The sequence below is a fragment of the Acanthopagrus latus genome, chromosome 16 (genome assembly GCF_904848185.1).
Source record: "Acanthopagrus latus isolate v.2019 chromosome 16, fAcaLat1.1, whole genome shotgun sequence".
NCBI lineage: Eukaryota > Metazoa > Chordata > Actinopteri > Spariformes > Sparidae > Acanthopagrus > Acanthopagrus latus.
The window spans coordinates 6,949,055-6,967,251 of NC_051054.1; the positions used below are offsets into that span (position 1 = coordinate 6,949,055).

Below are 18,197 nucleotides of genomic sequence, written 5' to 3' on the forward strand. Positions count from 1 at the left end.
GTGTGTCTTTTTGTGTAGAGGGGACATTTGACTCAAGGTTGCTTTTAAAACTCGGTCGCGGACGGGTGCAAACAGCTGATCGACACATTATCAACCAGAACTCAGCAGTGGAGGGAGATTTGGGGTTGATAATAACAGGTATTTTTTTTCTTTTAAAAGTTGGTTAGATTTAAAGTTTCTCTACTTGGATCTTTTTATACTCATAATTAGGGATGCACAGTAAACACAGAACTATCAGCCCAATATTGGGACGGGTATTTTCTTTTTATTGTTATCAGTGAGATTCTAAACACGTGACGTGATGATGGAGCCCACAAAAAGTTGAATGTGCCATCGAAGTTACATTTCATCCTGAGGGAAAGTTGTTGAGAGCACCAAAAGTCTTTAGGGTTCATTGTCAACGAACCATGAATGTTTGTAAAAAAAAACAAAAAACTTTCATGACAGTTCATTAAAAGGTCACTGAAATACTATTGTTCTGCTCGCTAGCATGGCTGATAAATTATGAAATATCTGGGATGGTTTGTGCTCTTCTTTCACTGGATGAAGAAGTGCAAGTCAGTCAGAAAACGCTTTAAATACTCAGTTCATTTATACGAGAAAGCTCTTATCTTTAAGACCGCGGGACATTCAGATCTGTGTCACGCCACACATTCATTCATCATGTTGCACAACGAGGAAATTCAACCAAAAGTCGGCCTGCTTTAAACAGACAAAAAGGAAAAAAAAGGCTTCCTTCATGATATCAAACATCTAAAAATCTTGTCCTGTGGCTTTTTTGATCCTTATTTTTTAATAATAAAAGGACAAGTGTCATGTGTCCCACAGCACACTGTCACTTCCTGGGCAGGACAAGCCCGGCTGTTGGTTGTTGGACCCGCGGGCGAAAAAAAACGGCTCACTCCGTCTCTCAATGGAAGTCATTCACACGCGAGAGCACAACATTTAATCTGCATCTATTGTGCTGCTCCAGATGACCTGGACTCTGAACGCACCACGTAATCCACGTTTGCTCTGTTCTAACAGTTCGGCTCTGTTTACCAGAGTTAATGACCCGTGTGAGGTTTATCTGTGACCGCTGCTGCAGTAAATACACAGCAAGTGGCTTTTCTTCCGTGCCATTTCGGGCCACCAGCAGTCTGCCACTGCGGTCGGTTTGATCATATCCTTACTGCTCCACAGTCCCGAAGATGTCCTTTGCACCTCCTTCTTTGCAGTCCGCTCTTCTCCAGTCCTGTACCTTCAGACAGTTGTTCATATGGAGAAGCAAACCCCTGTTTCATTTGGGTTAACTTGAGCTGATGTCTATATAAAGTTATCACAGTCCCAGACACTTCTTTTTTTTTTTTTCCTTTAGCCCACGAGGAAGGCCCCGAAGTAGCTCGCCCTCCCGTCCATCTCCATGGTGCTAGCATTGCTGACGGTGATGAAGAGGCGGTCAGCAGGCTGAAGGAAGGCGGTACCAGCCTGATGCAGGGAGAAGAGACCAGGTTCCTGCCCCCGAGGCCAGCAGGCGCTCCGGGACGATTTCATCAGCAAGATGGGGACGGGGTAGGAACTCATCTGTGGGCCACACATCACAAAATCAATACAAAGCTTTATATATCAACACTGATTTGTTTTTAGCTTTATTCTTATTTTGGTGCGTTTGAGGACGCTGACATTGAGGTTTGAGGGTCATCAAAAAAACAAACACCATAATAAGCCATAATAAACACGTCCGACATGTGTGTTCTGTTGACAAGACGTCAGTAATTGTTTTTTGTCATGCCTGCACTATATTTGCACACCAAATAATCAGCCATTTGTTTGCATCTGTAAAATAAATGCCGTTAAATAGAGCAGATAAATTGCGTTTCATTGACTTAACAGGCGTGTCATCGACACTCTCCCAGACAGAAGCTTCACAGTTGGTCTGTAATCACCGATGACCGCAGACCAGTAAGTGACGTCAAACTGCTGCACCAGTGGACTAGCGAGCCAAACATGTCATGTCAACCATGCGGACATGTTTTCACGCTTCAAGAGGAAGACAACACAATTGCAACTTGCAATACACGCTCCACAAGGGGTTTGGAGAGGAGGAAACACTTCCATCAATCCATCCATCTTCCATGTTAACCTTTCTTAAGTGTGCATAAACTCCAGGTTAAGAACATCCTTTTTTTAAGGGTTATCTTATAGGTGTCAGCTTTAAGAAACATCTCATTAATCCATATGCATCCCTACTTTATACTGTGAACTCTAAATCAACTGATACTGTGAGTCTATGTTGTTTCGTGCCTCACCTTCTTGTAGATATACTGGACAAGCTGTGCTCCTTCCTCCTCCTTCACCTCCCCGTCTGCCTCCCCCGTGGAGGGCAGTCTGAAGTATGTCTGGCCGTAGATGTAGTAGAGGCCTGCTCTGGGCACCAGCAGCTCTCCTCCCCTCAGCTCCATGTTCTGCAGGAAGGACAAACCTCTCTGGCCCTCCCACGCTCTGATTCGCTCGCCCAGGTAGCCCCTGCTGCTCCGTGAGCCTGCGACGGCACATAAAAACACACAGAAACACACACACACACACACATGAACACGACAATAAAGGCCATTCACCAGCTTCGAGGCTGGAGCGTTGACTGAGTATCAACAGCCATGTCTTTTCAAATAAGAAACAAATGTTATAGAGACACTCAGTCTGTAAGTGAAGCTCACAGATGTGCTGACAGACCACCGGCTTTTTTTTTTTTTTTAACACAACAGTCTTAATAGGCAACAGAGGGAACAAATGTTACTCAACTGTTTCTAAACTGTCCTGAGGTATGTTCAGCCAGCATTTTTAGTTTTATGGCATTCAGAAATGTATTCCTCATCGACAAAGAAATATAGATTGTTTGTCATTACTCTTAACTTATCCCATGGAAATGTCTCATCCTCAGGTCGTCAACTACTGGTGATTTGAGTTAGTGTTCTACCCAAGCTGCCGGCCAGGAAGCGTCAGTATTTGACCATCTGACAGTCAACTGTCTTTCCCCGGGAAGTTACATTTTGTTGTTTTAAAAAAAGGCGGAATAATCTCCTAAAACTGCCGGGCACTGTAGTCTTACACGCACTTGCTCATACAGGACTGTATGGTGAATTTGTTGGGGACTATTTTCTGCAGCGGATTAATACACATTTGGTGCCCTAGTGAGTTTTCCAGATGGAGGGATGATGAGTGTGCTCTACTCAAAGCTAATGCACAGTGTTTTCATAATGAACCATACAATATAAAAGTATTTGATAGGGATGCACTTTATATATTGGGCCAATACTGGAATATGTAGATTATTGGCTATGTATGGGTAAAGTATGTCCAACAGTGGAGCAGCAGTTTTGAGGATAGATCAAGACATTACTGGTTTTGGTCATTCCATGAGGTTTATTTACTAAAAAGAAACTTTACCTGACTCATCTGATAAAACTAACAGATATGGGAGGTCGTGTGGCGTGGGCACCACTTGGTGGCGCCTTGGCCTGCAGAGTGGTCCTACTGAACTGACACTCTTGATATATTTTGTCATGTATTTGTATCAGATATTTTGTCATTGTAATGAGTGTACTCTGATTGTGTTGGTCTGTTGTGTACACATGACATTTAAAGCATGAGAGATCCCTCCTGTTCTTGAGGTTTCTTCCATGTATTCGTCCCTGCTACAGGTTTTTTTTAAGGGAAGTCATTCCTTACTTGGGGCGATGGCTTGTAAGGACAGAGGACTTACTCACTGGACAATGTGATTTCTGATTTTGGGCTACATAAGTAAAATTTAACCATCCTTGGACTTGTGGAATTAAGAAAAACCTTGACTTTGGCGACCCCTACTGGTCATATCAAAACATACACCAGACGTCCCTCCTCCTTCCTGCAGACCTCCCAGGGGAGATGAATGGTCTGAGGGCAGCACAAACACTGCATTAATTATGTTCAACAATTTTAAAATATTATGGGCTTCTAATGGAGTGAAACCAAATGAGTCTGTAACAACCAAATGAAAAAAAAACACAGCTAGCATCTTTGAAAAACGAATTACAATGGTCGAACAACCTTGTGATTTTGCTGCAATTACAGTCACTTGATTTAATGACTTGAGGAGGAATGTTCTTTTTTCCTTCTTATTACAGATGTGTGCCTCCTGGCATCTGGGGACAGAATAAACATCTTCTCCCACACTCCTGAAATTTCTTAAGATACCGTAAATGTTAGTTAAATATCGGGTCAAAAAAGCAAATCGAGGCCTGCTGAAAGGACACCCGAAGGTCGGAGCAGCTGCACACCTGCAGGTCCTGACAGACATGCGGGTCTGAGAGAATCCTCGAGGCACATTCCTCACCTCGGCCCCTGGAAAGGTGCGGGTGGAGCCTCACAGCAGTCGAGGGCGTCTCGAATAATGTGATTATCCCGCATCCAGGATGTCTAACAGACTCTGTGGCGTGCATGCAACTTGTTTCGTTTCTGTGCTCACCCTCTGCTGTTGGAGGCTCCGTGGACAAGCTGACTCCAGTCACATGGGCGGCGACTTTGGGAAGAGGGACCCCTTGGACCCCAGGGCTCAGGACAGGCAGCACTCCTGTCAGCTTATCTGTGAGAGAACGCACAAGACACATTTTTGTTAGCGGAAAAAGAGACGATGCTGTGATTAGCAATGCTTGATAGTCAATGGAGCGCATTGTGCTCACCTCTCATAGCCGTGGATATCTCCTTCTGGAATCTGTCAGCCATCGTCTGAAGAAGAAGAAGAAGGAATGAGCCAACAGGCAGCAAGGCAAAGTAACTCCCCCCCCCCCAGTTAGGCTTATTACGATATCTTTCCATCTTTAAAATCTAAAAACAACCATCAGGGACCTTGCCACCCCGATGAATCATTCAGTCCCCTCTCTGGGTCAACACATATGTCATCCAGCGACCTGCAATAGCAGTATTCCCTTTCGGGTGGGTCAGTATTGTTTAGCAGTGATGTGGAGTGACATCATTTTCCCCAATTCAATCACAGGTCCCTGGGTAACTGTCTCTAATGACCCAAAAATAGAATTATTAAGTGCTACAACATTGTGGACAGAATTCGTACTGGGTGCACACACAGTCCTGTAAAAAAAGTGAACACTGGCGTCTTCAATAAACGGAACACAAAATAAAAATGAGATTGAGAAATAAATCAAAAACCTTCTCTATGTGGTAGTGGAGCTGTTGCGTGACTTGCCAGCAGGGGTCGCTCTTCTTGTCCTCTGCTGAGTCTTCCGACACAAAGAGCAGATTCGCGTTAATCAGACAGGAAACACTGCTCCGGGAGAAACTCTCCTGCATCTGTCGACAGAGGGGAAGTGAAACACACACAATGCAGCCAGTTATTGTTTCAGGTTTTCAAGTTCTTGATGCCAATCAAGATTATATCATCTCAGATATTTAGATTGATAACATTTTTTCCTGTCAGTCAGCGTATGGTTTTATTCAGTGGCAGATTCAAGGCTGTCTGAGGGGAAAAAGGGCTCCAGTCGCATGTTGTCTGGTACCAATGTGCAGAAAGTCACGATGCATTCATGGTGAAATGGTTCCAGCCCCTTTTCTTGGATTTATGGACAGCTTATACAGCAGAGCATTGTATTTGCTGCATTTTAAACGGCACCAATTGGTGAACTTTTGCCGTAAACCAGCCCGTCCTCATGAGACAAAAGAGCATTTAGACAGACTGTGAAAGCAGCTTATTATGTTAGGATGTTAAGTTTCTTGTTAGGCGATGCCCTCTGGTGGCTATATGATATTTTTACAGCAGCAAAGGAGGAAGTCACATGAATAGGGATGGTTGGGTCAAACAAGCACAGGACTTTCACTGAGGAGGCCGTCGTTTGTGTCCAGTGTGAAAGTCAGGAGTGATTTTTTTTAACTTACTAATTTACTTAAGTTACAGCACGTTGATATGTAGCTCAAGTCACGTACGTAAAGTATGTCAATTCGGAACTGGAACTGCATAAGTAACATAGCTTAAGAAAGCCAAACAAAGTACTTTTAGTGCCTGAATGAACCGAACTGACTGTGTACGATGAAGCCTCTCACCTGTCACTCTTTGATTTGTGCCATTTTTCTAGTTCAGTCAATCAGGGGAAAATGAGCTGTGCTTTAAAATGCTTTTTGTAAAATCTGGTCATATCATTTCAGCATGTTATAATCCCGTCAAAGCATGTTGTCATCTCGGTTTTGGCTTCAATCAATATGAAAATGTTTTATTTGAGAGATTATGATGCAGAACAAGTTGCTTGGCATCATTTTTGATCATCAAATCCCAAGAAAGTTACCGTACATGCAAAGGATCATTGACTACACTGACCAATATATATTACCGTCTATTCCCTGATATCTGTAGCAGCATCGCTAATGAAAAGCAGCCCATGTTGATGTGCGGTCATCTCATCAATCAGAGCTCAGCGCCGGATCCATTAGTTTCTTTATCTGCTTGTCATAATATCTGCTCAAAGTCTGAAACATGTTGCTTTAGGGTGTCACAGCCTCCAGTCCTAAATAGACTCGTTTCCTGCCTTTGTGTTCTGTTATCTACTCTGCCAACTTTCTCCTGTCTCATTGTCCGGCCTCTGAATGACACAAATTCTTGCATAGCTGGGACTTTAACCTCAAATACACTGTTCAAAAATGGGATTGCTGCAAAATGACATACTCAGAGGAACAAAAAAAAAGTGGGTATTACGGTTTTTACCAGCTCTTCTTTTAGTTTTATATTGATTTCATATTGATATCAGGGTTGATAAGTGGAGTGTCAAAGTATTTTTAAAGACCAATGAGATATGAGATCATGTCAGTGATATGTAATCCCTGAAAAACAAATGGTGGATCAGCATGAAGCTCACTTGTCATCAGTAAAATATGGGTCACACCCGGTCAGCTGGCGGTCAGCTTGATGCTGTCATCTGTTGGATGAAGGGCTGAGAGGACAGAAAACACACATCTTACCGTGTTCAGGACTCTGTTGAAGTACATGAAGCTGACGGCGACCGCGATGGTCTGCAGGAGGATCGCAGAGAGCGTGATGAGCCCCAGACACTGGAGAGAGACGGGAATGGCCATATCACAGCGTGGAGGGCGGCAGAAAAAGAGCCCAAAAATAAAGTTCCGAGCGAGGAGGGGAAACGCTTTCCAGCAGGGGAGGACAAGTCAGATCAAGCTCTGCTGCATTTCTGCTCTGGAGGAAGAGAGACAGAGGGGGGGAGGAGGAGGATGAGAGGGGGAGAGAGGGAGGCAGACAGAGCTGCAGTTTGAGGGGTAGGTGGAGCAGAAAGAGAGAAAGACGGAGGGAGGTATGGAGGATTACAACAGCCTCAATAAGTCACTGTTAGCAGACAGAAGTGAGCTGAGAGAGCTGCACATCCAACTCCGCGACGCCTTCACGTACCGTCGGAAATGTGCAAACTTCGAGTTGAGCGCACAGGTACAACCAGTGGTGGGATGTAACTGAGTACATTTACCCAAGTACTGCACTGAGGGACAGATTTTAGTTTGCTTCAGTAATTAAAGTACATGTTTGGAGGCAAATATTGTACTTTTACTTATTTTGTTGAGACATTTAGTAACTAGTGACTTTGCAGATTGCGTGCTGCATCAGAGACAAAGAAGCACATTTTTAAGTAAAATGTATTTTATTGACAATCTATAAAAAATGAAATAGAAATACTGATTCGGATGATCAGAAAAATACTTAATATTGGATCTGATAATCAGCCAGGACTATTATGAGTCAACCCACACTATACAATTTATACATATAGGCAAATATATATAAGTTACTTGTTGCTTTTGTACTAAGGTACATTTATTGCCAGGAAATAACTTTTTATACTTGTGTACATTTAATATAAGACATTTACTCGAGTGCTATTCATGTGGGTGACTTTTTGCTTTAACTAAATTAATATTTTAACACAATATCTTTTACTGAAGTATGACTTTTGGCTACTCTTTACAACACTTGGTTCCACCTAAACAAGAGGCTAATACTACTAATAAAGGCCATGTGGACTGCGACATGAGAAAAACAGATGAGCCCACTGGGGGACTCCCTCTACTGTGGTCCAATGTGCAAGAAAATATGATGCAACTCTTTCACCATCGATCCAGTGTTACTTTCTGGTGCAGCAGCAGCCCTTTTAAAATAAAAAATAAAAAATTCATCCCTGAGCTTCAGACAGCCGGAGTCTGGGGAGGACAAGCAAACTGCACACAGAGGGGCCAGTAATCAAACCCAGGACCTTCTTGTTGTGAGGCAACAGTGCTGAACACCCAACAAGGATGTTTTACCGTCCAAGTCTAAACAAAACCCTCATTTATCAAGTCTGATCCTTTTACCTGAGCAATATAAAAACAGACTTTTGCAGGGAAAAAAGTAGGTTGTTTTCTTATCTGACATGTTCATTTGTAAAAAAAAAAAAAAGAAATTGTGAAATTGTAGTCATGCGAAGCAGATGTTAGGAGGCGGCCGTGTTTCGATATTTGACATCATTTACTCCTTTTTCTGTGGTTGAAAGTAACTTTGCTCCGGCTGCATTCCAGTGTTGCAACATGAAACACGGTTTGCCTTCATTTAAAGATTACTTCCTGCCAGAAGAAACTTCACTGCGTTATACAACTTTACGACTGCTGGTCTTTTAAATTTGGAGCCCCTGAAGGCAGCGGGGGTAAAAAGGCATCAGTAGTAAAACAGTGATGTGTTTTATTAAGATATTTGGTCGCATGTCTATAATTTTGTCCGTCTACTTTCATTCAGCATTTGTTCAGTTGTCTTTATAAGACTCGTATGTTCTCTTACAGCTGCAGATACACATTTCAAATACTGCTGCAGGTAGCACATAATCACCATCTGAGAGTAAGATGAAAAAAGCCAATTTTTTCTTCTCTTTCCTGCTATTGTGCAGTGATCTGAGTGAATGCTGGCCGATAAGTGCCAAATGACCCGCCATTGTTAGCGGTTCAGTGTAACTCCAAGTAGTATTTGTCACAGGGGAGTCATTCAATCTGCAGAAGTTAACCCTGAGAGGTGGTTCCTTTACTTTCATTCCTTTACCTCTAACCCCTGCTCCATTGTCAGCGTACGGAAGTGAATTAGATGTGTTGGACCCTCCCGTGTGAAACATGTCCCCCCCCCCTTGTGGTGTTCACACAGGTTGGTAGCGCTGTACCAGATCAAACTTCAAAAAATTAGTTGGGAGTGAGAGCAACAGCTGAGGAAAAAGGAGGATTTAGTTTGTTTCCATCACTGATTAGAATCTCAAAACGCAGAAGAGAAAGACAAGAAGTTCCTGCCGTCCCTGAGTCGAGCAAATTCCCAGGCCTGTCAGAGGCGAGGAGGGGAGAAGGTGAGTAATATGTGAAGACTGTCAGGCCTCAGGCAGGGAAGATGACACCCTGAGAGACATGCCTGTCTACAGTCCCATGGTGAGAAACCAGAGAGAGAGAGAGAGAGAGAAGATTATTCCAAAAACATTATTTTTTATTTAAAACTATTTTGATCATCATGTTTCCCATCATGTTACTGTTATTTCCTCATCTTAAGTTCAATCAGTCGGTGACCTTTGACCTTTGTCCAACATGTCCACATGCAGCAGGCCCTGACTGGCTTTAATCCTCCTGGCGTTTTGAAGTTAAAGCAATAGTATAACATTTTGACAAATGTCCCTTTCTCGCCAAGTTAAATAAGCCGATTGATCTTTCTGCTCTTCTTGCAAGCCCCATCCTGCTCTGCCTGTGATTGGTTGGCTTCACTGGTGACATTCACTATGTTTCACTCAAACTGTTAACTCACACAGTGGCTCTGGTTCTTTCTGCTTTTCTTGCATTTGTTATTGCAGTTTATAAACTGTAGCTGCCTTGGTAAACACACCTTTAGCCAAAGTGGTTGGTGTGTTTACTGGGGATACTACAGCTCACATAACGCTGTATGAGCTCCACCGCTGGCTGCTGGTTTTACAAACGTTAGTTGAACAAAACAAAAGTTGAACTTTACAGGTTTTCTTGCCTTGTCTCATCAAAATATGATATCAGCATATCACAATTAGCAAACTGAAAACTAATATAAAGAACATTAAATACAAAATGTGAATATGTTGAATTATTTCTGCAAAAATACAGACAAGAAATAGGCTCTAAACTGGGGTTTATTTCATAAAAATCGTGGTTATGTAGCAACAAAACAAAAGATATCCCATGACACTTTTCAATTCAGTTTCCAAATTCGAAACCACTGGAACATAACTGTGGTTAACACCAAAAATCATCACTGTGTGAAAACTCACAGCATGGTGTGACTTTGTAACTTAGTTCAAACAATTTTCTCAAACCCCAGAAATCTGAAATCAGTTATAAGAACAGTTGGAAACCTGAAAGCACACAGAGAAGTTAAAACAGTTTTCCAGCAAAGCAAAGAGCTAGAATAATTTCTAGAAGACACACAATGGCTTTAAAAAGGACGGATCATGCACCATCCGCCCTTTTTTTCTGTCCTCCACTCCTCTTTTCCCTCCCTAAAGTCATGGAATCTCCCTAAATTCCCATCCGAGCGCGACAGCTGCTCATTGTCTCATTTATGAAACAAAGACTCGTGCTTGAAATTGCTACAGCAGCACAATGCACACAGACAGTTGCCAGTGACTTAGCGTGTCAGTGGAAGGGTGGTTCCCCCTGATAGGAAACAAGTGTATGTGAATGTGGGAGTGTAGAAACTGAGCCAAAGCACGCAGGTTAATATTTACATAACACAAGCCCTCCATTTCTCTCCACTTAATCCAGCACTGATCTATAAATACTGTTGAAGATGGTTAGACGGAAGTTAGGATCAGAAGTACATTCAAGAGTGCAGTTATGAATTATTATCATCAGGGTTAGTATTGATTGGTGTCATGAAAGGATGTGTTCAATGACCTCCAGATATAAAATACACAGGAGTTATGTGCAGAATGAAGTTAAGATATTTATCAGGTGACATATAGACAAACAACTCATGATTTGAGTGTTTTATAATGGGATTTCAGTCTCCATGTGTCAGCTCAAGACCAGAGAAGGTTCATGTTGTTCCCAGTCCACTGGAGGGGGCTGTTGCATTGATTATTGGTGCTGCTGAATATATTGACCCACAAATGCTGCCAGAGTAAAGCAAGTCTGGTCTGGAAGAATGATTAAAAGCTGGTGCAGATGTGGAGAGTAAGAGAGCAATGTAGAGGCTCCAGAAATATACTGTGGTTTATGAAACTTCACTTAACTTTCCATCCATTTAAAGATACCTGGTGTTATTTCACCTCAAAATTGGTTCGTCAGTTTATGTCCAAACTTTGAACTTCCGACTAACTTTTGTAAAAGTTGGTCTGAAACAGATATCAGCTGATGACGAGTTAAGCAACGAACAACGTGTCCCTGTCCCACACATTCCATTAATACTCAATTTTAAGCATGATGAGCATTGTTCCTTATGACCCACTGCAGCTGAATGCTACTCCTCACGAGATATATTGTTTTCTGCCTTTACATGATCTGTGTTTCTATCATATTGAGCAACCACAACAACAAGATATCAAAAAAGGCATCCTGCGAAACGTGACTGTCACTAATAAGGCAGACTGAGCAAAAAAGGTTCAATTCAAACATAAAAAGTTACAAGTTACAACGTAATGTTTGACACATCTGATGGTGAATATCACTGCATCTGGAAATATACGTTGTTTTTTACAAATAAACACAACAATTTGTGTTTCATGAGAACAACTTCTTGTTTTTTTTTATTGACATCCTTCATTTGTTTCTTCTTAAATCACAACAATGGGCAGAGCAGAGACATAAAGGGACATTTTGTGTCCCACGTGAAATGTTTAAAAGACACTATAATCCAATTTAAAAGTGAAATTATATAATCTGGAGCCCTTGCAGAGTCCTAGTTTTACTACATACATCTTGGAGGCAAGTGTTGCCCCTCAGATGTCCTGTATGTTACGGTTAAAACAACATGGTTCTCTACATGTACATATTAAAAAGCCAACTATTCAGCCAGTTCTCACCCAGCAGAGCAGATACTGGGCACAATAGTAATTTTGACAACTTCAGTGATTTGTTCATGCTCCACAGGTACCATTTAAATCACAAAACGTTGTCAAGAGACACAGAATATCAAACACAATGTGAAAAACAAATGGAATGAAACTTAAAGAAGTAGTGCAATAAGATTGTCAAGTGCCAACGTCATGCGCCAGGGAAGACATCACCTTCTTGTGTTGCACGGGGTACAAGATGGGAGTTTATGACATGTATGTGAGCTGTCAAACACACGGAAAAAGTCCAAAAGAAATGCAATGAATTTTTTAAAAAGTAATTAAAGGAAATTCTTCTTATATATATTTTCTTTCTTCATACAACGAGAGTCTACAGCCGTGCTCACAGCTCCCTAAGGCTGTACTGAGGCACAGCGGTACTTTGGCACTAAATGCTAACATCTGCATGCTAACATGCAAGTGACCATACTGAAAACGCTGACGCTGCGCAGATAATGTTTCCTGATGTTCACCGTCTTAGTTAAGCATGTTAGCTTGCAAACATTTGCTAATTAGCACAGTTGGGGCAGATGGGAATGTTACTAGTTCTGCAGGTATTCGATCACATCATTATTAGTTTTACCTGATTATGGTGCTGGATGAAAAGTAAACGGATCACCACAGCTATTTATAATTATTCTGAGGTGACCATCCAGCAGATGTTAAGATATTTAACCAAAACCCCAAGTGGGTGGTTCTGGAGGGACCTGGGATAACTCAAGTCATCAGGAGTTATCCTCTGGGCAACATGACCGCCTGTACAAGATTTCTTGGCGATCCCCCCAGACAGACGTCGAGATATTACAGCGGCAGACTGACAAACAGGCTGACACTAGCATCCATTTTTAGAGTGGACACTGAAACAGTGAACACTGCTGGAATTTCCATTATTGCACTTTGTTTGTGTAATCTTTCAACACTGGTTATACAATGATTTCTGTGTGAGGCATCATGATGAAATGTTCTGGGTTACATAATCACTTAAAAAAATGATCCGCCGTGTCTAAGTTAGAATTATCCTACTTTTATTTTAGAAGTATAAAATCGATTGCAATCCTTGTGATACACGCTGTTCAAGTATTGGTGGTGTGAATGAATCGGTGCACTGATGTGGTGTTTTGTTTTTTTTTCCCAGAGGAAGCAGCTGATTAGTTTATCCACTAATGGAGAGCTTGTGGCTGTGAAGCGCTTATGTGGATCTATGAAATACTTTTTGTTGGCTGGTAACAGTGTTTGCCTTTTTGCTGTTCAGACCTTTAGGAATCCTCTAATTATCATGTAAACTTCATACGCACCGAGGTGGTGTGTGTGTGTGTATCGGCAGGTACACGAGGGGCCCTGAGCTTAGATCTTTACATTCTTATACAAAGAGCGGATGTACAAGCCCTTAGTGAGTCTGTGATTCACAAAGCGAGGGCAGTGAAACACACACATGCACGGGACGCTTTCACTCCTTTGCACACGCGCTTCGCCTACAGGTTGTTCTTGAGCCAGTTGAGGTAGCCCCTGATCGCCCTCTTCCCAATTTCGAACTCAAAAGGCCAGGTTATGAAGCTGAAAGCCCCATGGAAGCCGTCCTCGTAGTGGTCGCTGGTAACTGTGACACCTGCGTCCTGCAGGCGGCGTGCGTACATCAGGCCGTCGTCCCTCAACACGTCGTATTCGCACGTTAGGATATACGACCGAGGGGATTTGGCCAAAACCTCTGCTCCTGCTAAAAGTGGCGATGCCCTCACGTCCAGCAGCCCTGGAACCTCTTTCGTTAACCCCTGTGCACCTTTTCCCCCAGTAACGGGCTTATAGCTCTTCTTGTATTTCGGGGGCAGGAGGACGCTCCAGTCCAGGCGTGCCCTCAGTTCTGGGGTGATGTCGGAGCTGTGGTTGTTCACCATCAGCTGGGGCTGCAAAGAGAGGTCGGCGTTGAGGTACTGCAGCCAGAAGCGGACCATGAGGGTCCGGTGGAGGACTGGGATGTACTGGTTCTGCAAGTAGGAGGGCGTGTTGAAGTCCAGAGCCTGGAGCACCGGGTAGATCAACGCCTGGACGCTGAATTTCACACTCATGGTGTCATCTAATGAAATCTGGGAAAATGTACAAGAGACATAAGTAAATACATTTTTACACACATTCATAAAGGAGATGGCCTCTGTACGTACCTCCTGAGCGACAGCAGCAGCCAGGTTTCCTCCGGCACTGTCACCGGCCACAGCCACGCGCTCAGGGTCGATTGCATAGCTGGCCAGAACCTCTGGGGACAGGAAGTGCTTGGCAGTAGCGAGGCAGTCCAAGTAGGGCACTGGGAAGTGCACCTCTGGATACAGACGGTACCTGCACAGATATCGGTTACAGATGATTATTTGCCTGAGGACCAGAAGGCTTTGGGGCGTATGATTGTCTGCAGGGAGTCTGGGTTACAATACAAATTAGTTTTTTATATTTATTTTATTATAGATCTGCATGAGCAGGCGATTTCTGTCCTACAACCAGAATAATGTTGAAACAGATTAGTGTTACAGGAGGAGAAGCACTTACTCAACAGAGACCACAACAGTGTTGAGTTCATCCGACATCATCCGGTTGATTGTGTCATATGAACCCTTTTCTGAGGAAGTGAGAGAAAGATGAAGGAAAAGTTAAAACATGATGCAAGGACCTTTCAACGGTGTCAGTTTAATATCGATGCCTCCCTACTCACTGGCACTGCCGAGGGCCCAGCCTCCGCCGTGGTAATACATCAACCCCCTCCTCAGATGACCCTCCCCGCCGGCCGGGGGCTCATACACGGTGACCGGAATGCCAGCAAAAGTGGTGTCGCTGACTTTCACTCCGGGCATGACCCCTCCGCCTGACTCCGCCTGCATCATGCCCTCGAAGCCTTCCGTGCTCGACCGAATCGACTTGATGTAGTGGTCAAAGCCCAGCCACGCCTTCAAAGAGGCCTGAAGACAGAGAAGGGAAGGGGGAAGATATAAAACTGTGGTGGAGAGAACAGGAGACAGACAAAATGTGTTCACGTCTTGGCAGATAACTGAGACACAACTGTCTCACTCAGTCACCTCTGTCCTCCTTCACTGTATCTGACTGATGTGTCTCAGTGTGTCTGCCCTTCTCCCCACTAACATCTCAGAGTGTCTCAATCGTTGAACCAAGGTCAGCAAATGCAGCTGCTTGGCACAGCTGTGGCCAGTTACTCAACCACTTTGTCAGAAATAACTCTTTCAGTGTTTTTCCACCTATGTCCTTGTGCTGCTTTTATTTTTTGATGGACTTCAGTTTCTACCTATAAAGTTATTTTGGAGTGTAATATACACTCTGCAGTTAGTGAATCACAAAACGTCTTTGCTATATTTACAATACGTGAAATCGTGATGTGTGCATGATGCTGCAGAAAAGAGAAAAAGTGCAATTTAACTCTGAGGTTTGAACCATTTTAGCTCAAAACAAGAGGCTGATTATAACACATTTTAGCTAATTCATTATGATTAACAGACCAATCTGCTATCAAGATTTACATTAATCTTAGTTAGCTGATTCATTCCACTTCATATCTGTAAAAGAAAGGCCCATTTAAATGCGAGGTGACTTGTGCAAACACTATCTGCTTTGAAGCATTTACAGGTGGAGCATTAGCACGCACCCAGTGTGGCAATAGCTGATATCATTCCTCTTCGCCTACAGTGCCAATTCACAAAAAGTAGAACAAAGGTGAAGGTTAGGAGTTGATCGTCCTCGACACAGGCCCAGAATAAACTCCCCCGATGCAACACATGAGACTGCGTGACAGTATCAGACTCAAACTGTTAAAAAAGCTCTTTCACGAAGCTTGTACATTTCTTGCGGGCTGTTACTAATGAGCCTGAGCAGGGTACAAGCATGAATAGGCACTCTGGGCCAAAACCATGACAGCACATGATGTCGAGGGCATGATGTGCAGCAGATCCGTTGCCTTACGTTAGAAAATACTCTACTTTAAATGAGAACTATTACTATTACTATTATTACAATATAAATGAGGTCATAATACAAACTCGGAAATATTTTAAAAAGCTGTTCTCAGAGGAAAACACTGTTTAAAGCTGCGAAGGTGGCAGGGTCCGCCACATGTAAACTAGTAAAAACAGTTTGAAATTGTGTTGTCCTTTAAGTTCAGCTTGTTTATTCAGTTAATTCGATTATATGAACAAAGAGAGTTTTCTGATTTAGTTTCAGTGGACAAAGATCTTTCAAAATGTTCTCCCAAAATCTACGTAGTGCACCTTTAGATACTGAGGCATTAACTGTCTCCTCACAGGTAAAGGCACTAACATTTCCTGTGTTTATTCTCCTGTAGCTCATGTTGGTAGGGTCAAAGTACACGTCTGCAGGGTGTGTTACTGTGTTGTAGGTGAAGAGGCGTGCCTACCACTGCCACTTCAGTAGCTGATCATGCCCTACATGCAGCAAGACCTCTTTATTATTATTATTATTATTATTATTATTATTATTATTATTATGTATTCACTGCTACTAGCAACACATTTTTTGTTGTGCAGGTATCATCACAATCACAGCTGGAGTTGCACACCTGCTCCATCGCAGCACATGCACCAGAATGTATCCTCTAATAATAATAATCATGATAAATAAATAAATGAGACATCTCCTCTCTCACCAGGTGCATCGTTGTCCGGAACACAGCATCCAGCATCATCAACTTCCACGGCTCCTGGATGGCATCAGGCAGCGGGATGTAAACATAATAAGCCACCGCCAACATTAGTGACGCTGTAACGACAGCCGGCAGCAGCCTCATCTTGTCTCCAGCTTCAGTGGACGACCTGACAGACAGACAGACAGACAGACAGACAGACAGAAGGACAGAAGGACCAGGATTGACTCTGCAGGAGGCGCCTGACACTCTCTGGTTTGTCACTGGAGTGACTGGGACAGAAAATCAGGCTCCAGAGTTACAATTAACCGCTGACTGAAACACTTCCGCTGAGAATCTTCAAAATAAAACCTGTAACGACATCCTTATTTCCCTTTGAGTCTTCTGTCTGGAAACTAAACTGACTGATAATTTGATTCAGATTTGACCTGTTTAAAGAGAATATGTTGTTGTGAAGGAAGCCAGTAATATAACTTAATATTCATGATCATCATGATCATGATCATCATCATCATCATCCCATTTGTTCAGCACTCTTTCGTTAATATGAGACATGGCACTGAAATAAAAACCTGTTTGAATTTCATCTATCTTAATTCATAGGAGAAAAAAACCCCAAACATTTCACAGTATTTCCGTGTGGTTGTCCTCTCTGAACTTTTATTTTGAAAGCTATGCTGCTGCCACAAAAGGGTATCTGGGAAATGAGTTTTTTTTTGTTTTTGTTTTTTTATCGCGGGAGCTGCAAGTGCCTACAGAGCTGTATCACACCTATGTGACCACACAGAGGCAGACTAGAGCTGCAGACAGCAGCCGGCAAGCCACACATTAAATATTGCTGCATGCATAGTTTTGTCTGACAAATGTAATGTTTCTTTTATATTATCATTGTGTTTTATTTAACACAGAACATTCAAATTGAGTTTCAAAATCTGTCTGAAACAAGAGAACCAGTTGGTATATATAAATATCTTCTATATAGTATTTACAGTTCAGGGTCTAAAGACTTGAGGGTCTTTATTGACATCCCTTTTACCCCTTTGAGCCTTGTGTCTGAAAACTGAATTGACTGATTAATAACAGTGTAATCAAACTAATTAATTGCTAATCAAACTAAGATTTCAGCACAATGTTTCTCCTCCCATGTGAGAGGGTACAGTATGGTGTAGAAGCATAGTAAAGACGAGGCAATGCTGTCCCTGAATGCATCATTTCTTGAGTTGTGGTAAAATACGTCAGTGAACATTTTAGGGTAAGGAAACTGACAGGCGTTAAAAAAATGACAATGAAGTAAGAAATCCACCTCTTCTACCTTGTTGCAAACTTTTAATTTGACAGCTTCCTGTTTGTGTGAGTAAAGGCCAAAACAACATGCTCCTGATGATGTCATAATCCTGCTAACATGCATCTCCCATTAATGAAAGAAAACTACAAGCTGCTCATGAAATCAAAGTTTAAAC

The 18,197-nt window shown here is 42.6% G+C and overlaps 2 protein-coding genes across 2 annotated transcripts; both read right to left on the minus strand.

The window, feature by feature from the left end:
* Positions 1 to 243: 243 nt before the first annotated feature.
* On the minus strand, positions 244 to 7,402 carry LOC119004309 (tumor necrosis factor ligand superfamily member 10-like). The gene is made up of 6 exons (XM_037071114.1): positions 6,976 to 7,402; positions 5,179 to 5,319; positions 4,695 to 4,740; positions 4,481 to 4,597; positions 2,289 to 2,521; positions 244 to 1,563 (listed from the first exon to the last, which is right to left on the minus strand). Exons 1-6 carry the CDS (start codon positions 7,087 to 7,089, stop codon positions 1,354 to 1,356), a joined length of 861 nt encoding a protein of 286 aa, XP_036927009.1. The 5' UTR covers positions 7,090 to 7,402; the 3' UTR covers positions 244 to 1,353.
* A 4,353-nt stretch (positions 7,403 to 11,755) lies between these two features.
* Positions 11,756 to 16,881, minus strand: nceh1a (neutral cholesterol ester hydrolase 1a). The gene is made up of 5 exons (XM_037072185.1): positions 16,741 to 16,881; positions 14,785 to 15,028; positions 14,622 to 14,691; positions 14,246 to 14,417; positions 11,756 to 14,170 (listed from the first exon to the last, which is right to left on the minus strand). Exons 1-5 carry the CDS (start codon positions 16,879 to 16,881, stop codon positions 13,562 to 13,564), a joined length of 1,236 nt encoding a protein of 411 aa, XP_036928080.1. The 3' UTR covers positions 11,756 to 13,561.
* Positions 16,882 to 18,197: the final 1,316 nt, after the last annotated feature.

Excerpts from the sequence above, each read along its gene's own strand:
- nceh1a (XM_037072185.1), bottom strand. The coding sequence starts at position 16,881 with ATGAGGCTGCTGCCGGCTGTCGTTACAGCGTCACTAATGTTGGCGGTG. Across the intron at positions 15,029-16,740 it reads TCCGGACAACGATGCACCTG|GCCTCTTTGAAGGCGTGGCT; the intron begins GTGAGAGAGGAG and ends CTCTGTCTTCAG. Across the intron at positions 14,418-14,621 it reads ACTGTTGTGGTCTCTGTTGA|GTACCGTCTGTATCCAGAGG; the intron begins GTAAGTGCTTCT and ends ATATCTGTGCAG.
- LOC119004309 (XM_037071114.1), bottom strand. The coding sequence starts at position 7,089 with ATGGCCATTCCCGTCTCTCTCCAGTGTCTGGGGCTCATCACGCTCTCT. Across the intron at positions 4,741-5,178 it reads TCCACTACCACATAGAGAAG|ACGATGGCTGACAGATTCCA; the intron begins GTTTTTGATTTA and ends CTTCTTCTTCAG. Across the intron at positions 4,598-4,694 it reads GATATCCACGGCTATGAGAG|ATAAGCTGACAGGAGTGCTG; the intron begins GTGAGCACAATG and ends GTTCTCTCACAG.